The 10490-nt window shown below is 45.9% G+C and overlaps 1 protein-coding gene across 1 annotated transcript; it reads right to left on the bottom strand.

Moving 5' to 3' along the window:
- Nucleotides 1-1177: 1177 nt before the first annotated feature.
- LOC143034616 (uncharacterized) lies at nt 1178-4127 on the bottom strand. Its single transcript, XM_076200953.1, has 4 exons — nt 4078-4127; nt 3638-3775; nt 1772-2164; nt 1178-1528 (listed from the first exon to the last, which is right to left on the bottom strand). The coding sequence occupies exons 1-4, from the start codon at nt 4125-4127 to the stop codon at nt 1237-1239; spliced, it is 873 nt and encodes a 290-aa protein (XP_076057068.1). The 3' UTR covers nt 1178-1236.
- Between the last annotated feature and the right edge of the window lie 6363 nt (nt 4128-10490).

Raw genomic sequence — 10490 nt, 5'->3', positions numbered from 1 at the left:
TAAATCTGTGCAGGTTTCTTAAGCCGATAAAAACAATTTAAGCGGCACTAGCCGCGACAAAGAAGTATTATCGGCTGAGAAGAAACCTGCACAGCGAAGCTAAGCATGAGACGAGGATAGGTGGGAGGAGAAGGTGAAGCCCAAATTGTAGTCGAGGACAGGGCTCAAGCCGTTATTACGTGTGTCTCGTATGGGAGACTATTCATCTTATCATTCAGTAGAGGGGAGACAAAAAGCATCAAGTACTTATATCGATATCAATATCAATATATATATATATTCATTTGTTTATTTTTTATAAAAATAATATTGTACAATTTACATAGTGCATAAATTCTATGTAGAATATTGTATCTTGCTCAGCGGTTCCTGGGCTTTCCCCTACCCCTCGGTCGCCCTTTGCCCCCCGTCTTTTGCAAAGAGAGGGGTGGAGCCGTTCCCATGGCGACACATGGGACAGGGGTGATCGAGTGGTAGAGATACCGTGTCTTGAAGGAAGTTGCTGATGCCCAGCCCCCGAGGTCCTGCACCCGTTCCACAGAGTGGGTGCGGAGAAACGCCAGCGATGCCGCGAGGCCTCTGATGTTGTGGGCGTGGGGGTCATGGCCCGGGTCGGCCTTCTCTATAACGCGGCAAAGTAGACGCGCCAGGGACCTCGGGGTTAGGGGGTTCCGAGATTTCGAATTGTAGAAGAGATGATCCTCGGACACCCCTTCCGTGCGTTCCACGTAGTCTTTAAACGCACGGACCGGGCACAGCGGGTGTGGGTTTCCTTCCTCCAGGAAGGATGGTATTCTGATAGGGCCAATCATGTCGTCCGCCTGCTCATTCTTGGCTAGGAATGTAGGTGATGGAGCGAGAGTTAGGGCAGAGCAGTCCTCCTCCAGTTTGGAGAAGGACTGGTGGCGGGTGATCGCCGCCAGCTGTGACGCCCTGTAACCCGTAGCCAGGGCGAGCAGAAAGACGGCACGTTGAAGGAAGTGTTCCTCCTCCATGATGGTCCCTTCGAACGTCAGGTACTGCAGAACACGATGCAAGGACCAGGCTAGGACCGGCTGACGTCTCGGCTCTCTCGAGGCGCGGATCCCCTTCATTAGAAGGTTTCGCGCCCTTTGTGGCACTCTGATGTTCATGCCGAAGCAGAGTGGATCAGCGAGGGCTGCGTAGTGAACCGAGATCGTCGCCGGTGCCCTGTTGGTGGTGTCAGCTAGCCAAGACAGGAAGTCCAGAACTGTGCTAGCGGAGATGGTCACTATCGCGTGTCTCCGAAGGTTGGGAGGGTTGTTGGATCTGGATGACGGTCGGGACCGTAGCGAAGACGCGGTCTGTCGCTTCCTGGTCGAACAGACCACGGGAAAGGGGAGCTGCTCTCACCACGCCCCGGCGAGCTATCTCCGGGGCCGACCGCGTTGCAGACTGACGAGCTGCCAAACGAGCCGCGGTGAAGGCCCTCGCTGCTGGGGGTAGGGCTGATGACGCCATGTTGGCTGTACCCTCTGCCACGGTAGAGAGTGCCGCCAGGGTGTCTCTGCATACAGAAAACACGCGATTCAAATTAGTAGGGCGAGAAGGATCCCGATCCCCGGAGGGTGTAATAAAGTCACATCGCTCAATTGTAGAACGTATAACATATGCGAGGCCGAGGTCGTTTCCGAACGACCTCGTCCTCGGGCGCTAGTCAAGAGGCTCCGTCCTGGGTGAAGACGCTACCTGAGCGTCTCTCGCCAGGACAGGTCTGGACCCTCTGTATAGATTGAAATATCCCACTCACCTCAATTCTTCCCGCGGGAAGTCCTCAAAGCTCGTGGCGAGCGTCGTCAGCCAGTTCCTCATCATCGCGATTGCCGTGACGGTCGAGATGGTAGAGGCAAGGTCTTGTCTGGTCGAGGCCTCCGTCGTCAGCAACTTAGCCTCCGGTTCACTAAGTTGATGGGGGAGGGCGGGGTCCCTGCCCGAGTGCCATAAGCAATCGCGCAGGCCCTCCGGCGCGAAGGGTGGTGGCAGGACGACGGGGAATGATGAAGGGATATGCCGTCGAGGAGGAACCGTCTTGGGTTGGTCTTGGGCCCGCTCGAAGAGAGCAGGGATGTCTAAGGCCTTCTCCCCTTTCTCCTGCGGGAACCAGGCGTTTGGGGAGAGTGCTACCGCCGGTGAGTCCCCCGACCTGTCGACAAACATATGCCCATCAGGGTTTAAACGAGGGTTCTCCAGGAGAGCACCTAATGCATCCAGAGTGTTAGAGGTGGAAATCCTGGAGGGCGTGGAGGCCGGGGCGGAGAGGGGTCGAATCTTATATAGAACCTTAGCCCCCTCCTCGTCGTTGGCCCACTTTAGGATAACGTCATCTCTCCTCCTCCAGCCCTCCGGTAGCGAGTAGTCGGGAGACCAGGCCACTAGCTTGTGGCCTTCTCCAAACGAGTACTCCCAGGACCGGGGAAGGTCACACCATGAGAAGGGGCGGAACTCAAAAGAGTCCGTCATGGTAGGAGGATAAGGTAAAGAAGAACTGTAGTGGTCCTCCACCCCGTCCAACCCGACGGACGTCTGATTGGGGGGTTCCTCCTGAGAGGGGCCTTCTAGTCCTATACCTGTCGCCGGCACGGAGGGGCGGAGGGAAGGACCAGGAGGGAGAGTGGGAGGGGGGGCTAGAGCCGTAGGTTCAATAGGAGGTTGCTCTGGAGAGGGGTGCGTTATGATTTGCGCGGCCCGAAAGGCCGGATAATGTGATAGGGCTGATTCAAGGACGGGGCCTATCAGGGACGGAAGGAGGGCAGCCACTTGGGCAGCCAGAGTTCCCTCTCCCCTCGTTTCGTCCTCCGGCTCCCTGCCCTTGTGGGATTTACGGCGAGGAAAAGGAGAGCGAGGAAGGGAGGGTGAGTTGGGGGGAGAGGCTGTGGAGGGTGGGGACAAGCTGAGCGTCCTGGACCTCGGTGAGGCAGACCTCTTTTTCGAGCGAGATTTCCTGCCGGGTTCACGCGAGTGAACTAGGGAGGAAGACGAGTTCGTGGGGGTGCTTGACAAAGCAAGCCGTAAGGGTTTTAAGGACCCTTGATGGTCGGATGTATGGGGCTGCCGAGAGGCCTGAGGACGCTCGGGGACACCATACTCCGCAACATCAGACTCGTCCCCTTGTACTCCGAGAGGCCCAGGTTGTGCACCAACGGAAGTCTCGGAGACATAGGGAGACGGATGGCGAGGGCGAACGAGGCCCAATTCCACGCCTAACGCCGGATCCGCCCACACCAGGGGGGGGGGGTCGTCAGCGGATTTCAATTTCCGAGCTCTGCGCCATGCCTCCCGAAGGAGTTCGAGGGCGGCTAGCTTGGAACGGGTTTTGGGAGGAGCAGCACGAATCTCCTCAACCCGCGCTTTGCACACAACGCAGGCTAGGGGGTTAAAGCCAGCTTGTGAGAAACAAGGGGCATGGCGGGAGCAGAGGTCGTGGTGGCCGTCTGACGAGATCCTGGCTGTGCAGCCGGATTCCACACACAAGCGTTTGGTCTGAAAATAGAATAATGATAATCATAGACGGGGTGTCCCAAAGGTGTCTGGACACAACACCGAAGGGGAAAAACTGCAGGAGAACAGGTAGGGCTCCCTACGAGAACACAAGAGCACGAGCAGGAACCAGACTTACCGGCATGAAAAGAAGGTGGGTTGTTGAGTGACCGACTCGTCTGGTTCCGCGATGCTAAGTGACGGCTCAATCCGTGCAGCCGAGTAAGAAGGGAGGGGATAGGGAGGGGGAGGTGGGGGTTGTAGACGCTTGCGCGTCCTGCACAGAGGCGGGCAGTTTAAAGTTCCGATGATTTATGAGGTATGTCCAACCACACACTCCCTTCCGGAAGTGGCCATTTGGCCAGGAGTGTGGTAGGGGATTACCGCTATAGCTTCGCTGTGCAGGTTTCTTCTCAGCCGATAAAATGGCCTTTTACCTATCGAGAGTAGCAAAGAAATTACAGAAATAAACTAACATCATCATATAGAACGGCAAAATAAATAGCTATGTTATAAACAGCAATTAATCAATAACACTAGGTACCATAATCTCACTTTTTTTTTTTCTTGGCCCCATACCATTGTTTTTCCCTTATTCGATTACAGTACGGGTTACTGTTGTTTTTCATGTCAGGTAAAGAACTTTGCAAAATCTCAATTGCTTATTTAATTGCTTTTGAAATGTTACAAATTATTTAAAACAAAGGAAGAATATAAAGTGTTCTAAAGATTTTTTACTTTAATAAGATCATTCTTGAACTGACCAGATCTAGCAAGAAATTTCTCATATCTAAAAGAATTTTCTTATATTTCAGAAATCTTCTCAGATGTTCCAGAATGTTATACCATTTTTCCAGAGATTTCTAGAACACTTTAGACCATTTTATTTAATGTAAACCATTCCAAAATATTCTAGGAATTTCTAAAATACAGTAGAAAGCTGTAGAATACTCAAGAATTTTCTAGAGTCTACAATTATTTTCGAGAACGATACAGAATATTCTAAAGTAGGTTCAAGAATATTCTAGAAAGATTGACAACATTTTGGAACACGTTCTAGAAAGACTAAGAATATTTTAGAATACTGCTTGGCAATATAAATGTTGGGGCTTGCAGACCACCAATCAGTTCTGTTTTGTTTGACTGAGAAGACACATCACAAGAGATGAAATGGCATCAAAAGGCTGCAGTCCTTCTCCAGATGTATTCTGCAACATATGTGGTCAATTCATCATGACAAGAGCAAAGAAATTCTCTGTGACAGCATCTGGAAAAATGTGTGAAACTTAGAAAGCATATTTTGCTGGACCAGCTGGGAACCAATACAAGACCTGGGCACCTCATTTGCTTATGAGAATTATAGGAGACCACTAGAAGGTAAGATAGCTGTTATTTTTTTTTTTCAAGAGTGAAATCCAATCTATGTACTATAAAAAATAAACTGTGACGGTTTTGACGATTTTGACGATTATACGACTAGGTGGTCGCCCAGTGCCTAGCACTTATATGGTAAATCGCGGACACCCGCGTCTTCGTATTAATGTAAAGGTATTTCGAACTTACAGGATGAAATTTTGTAGCACGATGAGTCTGAATTGGCCTCTGAGAAAGATTTAGAGGAATTATTAGATAAAATGAAAGAAGAAATGAAGAAAGTGAAGAAGGGGCAAGAAGAAATGAAGAAGGGGCAAGAAGAAATGAAGAAAGTGAAGAAGGGGCAAGAAGAAATGAAGAAGGGGCAAGAAGAAATGAAGGACTTCATCGTGAAGGCGGTAAAGAGATGGAGTGACGATGACGACAATGATGATTCGGAAGACGAAGTTAGGACTCCACCACGTAAACGACCTAAAGCGTCCAAAGATGTTGTTATTACCGGTACTGAATAAGCTTTAAGTTGTTGGGATTCGTTAATAGTGTACACTGGCTGGAGTAAGGTAAATGATACGCACGAGTTAAAACCGGCACGAAATTGTGTATATAAAGAACTTTTCTGTCAATCTTTCAAAGGTGAAGAAGCTGTACCAGAAATAACACCTGCTTCCGATAGCGAGGAACTTCCAATTGCTGAGGAGGAACCAGAGCACGGAATAACTGTTATTCCAAAATCAATCTTTTCGATTTCCGAACAAGAAGCCTTCGCAATGATAATGCCAAGTTTTTCAGACAACGAGACCAGCGACGATGAGTCTGAATTGGCCTCTAAGAAATATTTAGAGGAATTATTAGATAAAATGAAAGAAGAAATGAAGAAAGTGAGGAAGGGGCAAGAAGAAATGAAGAAGTGGCAAGAAGAAATGAAGGACTTCATCGTGAAGGCGGTAAAGAGATGGAGTGACGATGACGACAATGATGATTCGGAAGACGAAGTTAGTACTCCACCACGTAAACGACCTAAAGCGTCCAAAGATGTTGTTATTACCGGTACTGAATAAAAAAACTGTATGGGTTCCTCTCTTTTATCATCTAAACCAAACCGAACAAATCATATATTAAAACAATGAGGGCGGAGCCCTGGGGCGCGAAGCAAGCAGCGCCGCAGGTCAAGCACCCATGGCGGAGCCATGGCCGGCGACAGCCGGGTGCTTGTTAAAAATTAAAATAAATATACATTAAGTTTAACAGAAAATCATACTGTTGTTCTTTTACAGGATGGTATAGAGGGGAAAACAGAACCATGAATTTTCCTATTCCTAGGATATGGCGTGAACCTACTGTTCACTGGACTGACTGCTTTTTCCGCATGGTGGATCCTTCCAAACGCCGATCTGGGAAAAATGCAGCTGCTGTTCTCTATCCAGACATTCCATCTTCCATTGCGCCAGTACCACACAGTGCTGATCTTCCTGTACCAGCTCCTCCAGAAAGAAATCAACTATCAGAAGAAAAAAGCAAGTTAGAAGAAGAGCTAAACAGAGAGGAAGACTGTGACATCACAGATACAGATGCATTTGGGAGAAATCCTTATTATCCAAACCAAAGCGTCCTCAATGACCTCATCAGAGATTTTGGTTTGACAAATTCAAATGGTGACCTTTTGATTTCGAGGCTGAAGTAATGGGATTTACTTGATGAAAGTGTGCAAATGACTTAGCCAAAGAAAACGCCACAAACATTTCTCCAGTTTCTTTGCAAAGGAGGACAGGTTATGCTATTGGAATCACGTATCATGCTTATTTGATGCAAATGGAATTGCTTGTAATGCAGATGAATGGAAACTCTTCATTGACAGCTCCTCTAAAAGCCTGAAAGTTGTCCTTCTCCACAATGGAAACAAGTATCCATATCTACCTCTTGCTCATTCTGTGGATCTTAAGGAGGATTACAGTAGTGTAAGGGTTGATTCACACTATCGGTCCGGTCGCGCTCCACTCTCGCTCCGCTCCGGTTCTGAGGTATTCAGGGTTGATTCACACTATCGGTCCGGTCGCGCTCCGCTCTCGGTTCTGAGGTATTCACACTATCGGTCCGCTCTCGTTCCCGTCATCCCCCCTCCCTCGACACCAGTAGAAGTCTTACCATCAGTTACGAAGGATGTGTGACTTTTCTGACGCCGAGTTGGCAATAATCGCTATTGCACTTGATGAAGAAGAAGAAGAAAAAAAAAATAGAAAAAGAAAGAGATTGTGGGTTCATCCTATGTTGCAAGATAGGAAGACTGAAGGAGAATTTCATACTCTGTATCCTCGTCTTATTGATGATGAGAGTAAATTCCACAGCTATTTCAGAATGAACAAAGGAACATTTGAGAAAATACTATCCAAAATTGAGGATGACTTGAAATGTACAAGAAGATGCTGCACTTCCTGGCACTGATGTGCTTGCACCATACGTTATAGTGGGAGATGAGGCTTTCCCGCTGAAGAGAAATTTGATGAGGCCCTACCCAGGTTCACAGACTGAACATAAGGTAGAGAAGAGGATTTTTAATTATAGATTATCTAGAGCCAGGAGGATAGTTGAGTGCACATTTGGTATTCTAGTGCAAACCTTCAGAATATACTTAAGGAAACTTAAAGCTATGCCTTCTAACGCTAATGCAATCATTACAACAACATGCATACTTCACAATCTGATACACCCAAATGCTGTTGCATTACCAGATACTGTTGTCATGCCTCCATCAAACACAGTACGTCCAATGAGAGGAAGAGGGGGAAATGCTACAAAGGAGGCTTTTGGCGCGAGAGAAACACTGAAAGATTATTTCAGCTCCCCAGCTGGTTCAATGCCTTGGCAAAATGATAAAATATAAGTAGACAAACAAACTTGTGTAGGAATATTTGTTGAGTGAGCTAAGGAGATGCATTTCCGCAGTGGATAATAGGTTGTTATTATCCATATGGAATTTCTTTCTTCGGTTAATTATGTGTATTTTTTCTCTCAGTACCTTGGCAATATGATAAGTATGCAAACATTATCACTGTAGTGCAGCGAAGTCAGGTCATACAGCTCTGGTTTACCTTTTGACTAATTCTATTAGCATTTCATCTAAATCCACAAAATTAAAGTAAGTTTTGTAGGTTATATTTTATTCAGTTGGTGCTTATGAATATCCTCGCTGTACGCATTGTCATTGTATCAGTGATAAATAAAAAGAAAATGTATTTTTATCATTTTTCTAACTTTCTCATGATCCCATTGTGGTGTTTTTTTTGGATTATCCATGGTTTGGTAGGACATAAGGAAACACTACTTGCTTATATGAAGGCTGAATCTCGACTGGAGTGGAGCAGGAGGAGCAGGACCGTGGCAACTGAGTTCACACTGGCGCTCACGGTCCAGTCACGCTCCGGTCTCGCTCCAGTAAAAATATCTTTTGACGGAACCGTGACCGGAGCGAAACTGGAGCGAGACTGGAGCGAGAGCGCCAGTGTGAATGCTTCCATTGAAATTAATGAGACAATATTGGACCGGACCGAGAGCGGAGCGGGAGTGGAGCGCGACCGGACCGATAGTGTGAATCAACCCTAAAGCTTCTACTGGGAGTGGTTATGTGTGAATGATATTTTGACGCAGTCCGAAGGGATTTCTCCCCGCCTTCAATGTTACTGCATGAGGGGATGGAGGGAGGGGGGTGTCGCCGATTAAACGAAGCACCCTTTCTGTGGATGTGCTGTGTCTTGCTGCATTGCTTCTGACCCAGGCCGATGAGCGAGATGCAGGGATGCAGGAAGGGAGGGATGGTGAATAGGAGTGGAGTATATGGGGATGAAATGGGTGGGAATGAAATTATGCCTTTTGAATTTGGCTACCTTCTTTGTAAAGGGGAAAAATCATTGCTAAATGTATGTATGTATGTATTGTTAAATGGTGAACAATTAACTCAAATACACTCTACCATATTTCTAGGTGTTAAGGTTAATGAAATTATAAATTGGAATGTATATATTAATGAAGTTTACAAGCTATCGAAAATAACAGGTATTTTATACAGAGTTCTACATGTTCTAACCGAGGAAGCTATGATGAGTTTATGCTATATTTACCCTTTTCTATTCACATCTTAAACATTGTGTTTCATTATGGACAAGTACTTGGCCATCATTTCTAGATAAATTAACCATTTCATAAAACAAGTTCTTTCGATGTATTTTCAATAAAAAGAAAATATATTCAACAGATGAAATATACAAATCTAGGAACATTTAAAAACTATCTTTCATGCACACAAATACTTCATTCTGCTATTGACCTTTAAAACAATGGATCTCAGTTCAGTGTTCAAATTTAGAGAGCATTCTTGTAATACTAAAAGTAATTATGTGAATTTATCTATACCTGTATGCAGGACTAAACTATTTAAAAGTAGTATAACAAACACACAAACTCACACACACACACACACGCACACACGCACACACACACACACACACACACACACACACACACACACACACACACACACACACACACACACACACACACACACACACACACACACACACACACACACACACACACAGACACACACACACACACAGACACACACACATACACACATGCGCGCACACACACACACACACACACACACACACACACACACACACACACACACACACACACACACACACACACACACACACACAAACACATGCACACACAAACAAACACATGCTTACACAAACAGACACATGCACACACAGGCATACATACACACATGCACACACACACATGCACACACACATGCACACACACATGCACACATGCAAACACACATGCACACACACACATGGACACATACACACACACACATGCACAAATATATACACATGCACACACACACGCACACACACACGCACACACAAACACACACACACACACTTGCACATATATACACACATGCACACATACACATATATATACATACACGCACGCACATACACACTTGCACACATATACACACACGCACACATACACACACATACAAACGCATACACACACAGACACACACAAGAACATAAGAAAGAAGAAGACTACAAGAGACCATATGGCCTACACTAGCCAATTACATGTCCCTTACCACCTATCATCCCCATCCATAAATCTATGTAATTTTCTCTTAAAAACAGCTGATAATTTCTAGCTCACTATACTGTATGGTGACAAAGTCTATCCCATTCGGTAACTACTCAGTTCGTAAACCAGTTCTTGCCTATCTCCTTTTAAGTCTAAATTTGCCCTATTACATACCATTACTGCGAGTCTTACCTTGTTGTTTTAATATGATGGTCTTGTCCGCATCACCTTTGTTAAAGCCCTAGGGCCATTTGAATACCTAATAGATCACCCCGCATTCTACGTCTTTCCAATTGTACTTCAACGTCTAACTGTCGAACTTATTCGACCCAAATGTAAATATGAAAACAATTACACACACACACGTACACATACACATACATACATACATACATACATACATACATACATACATACATACATACATACATACATACATACATACATACATACATACATACATACATACATACATA

This window comes from Oratosquilla oratoria, chromosome 2 (assembly GCF_046742065.1).
Source record: "Oratosquilla oratoria isolate Oo_2021 chromosome 2, ASM4674206v1, whole genome shotgun sequence".
NCBI classification, from domain to species: domain Eukaryota; kingdom Metazoa; phylum Arthropoda; class Malacostraca; order Stomatopoda; family Squillidae; genus Oratosquilla; species Oratosquilla oratoria.
The sequence above is the reverse complement of the archived record's forward strand: the minus strand, read 5'-3'. Positions and strand labels throughout refer to the sequence as shown.

Excerpts from the sequence above, each read along its gene's own strand:
- LOC143034616 (XM_076200953.1), bottom strand. The coding sequence starts at position 4,127 with ATGAAAAACAACAGTAACCCGTACTGTAATCGAATAAGGGAAAAACAA. Across the intron at positions 3,776-4,077 it reads CGAATAAGGGAAAAACAATG|GACGCGCAAGCGTCTACAAC; the intron begins GTATGGGGCCAA and ends GCCTCTGTGCAG. Across the intron at positions 1,529-1,771 it reads TTCCCGCGGGAAGAATTGAG|AGACACCCTGGCGGCACTCT; the intron begins GTGAGTGGGATA and ends TTCTGTATGCAG.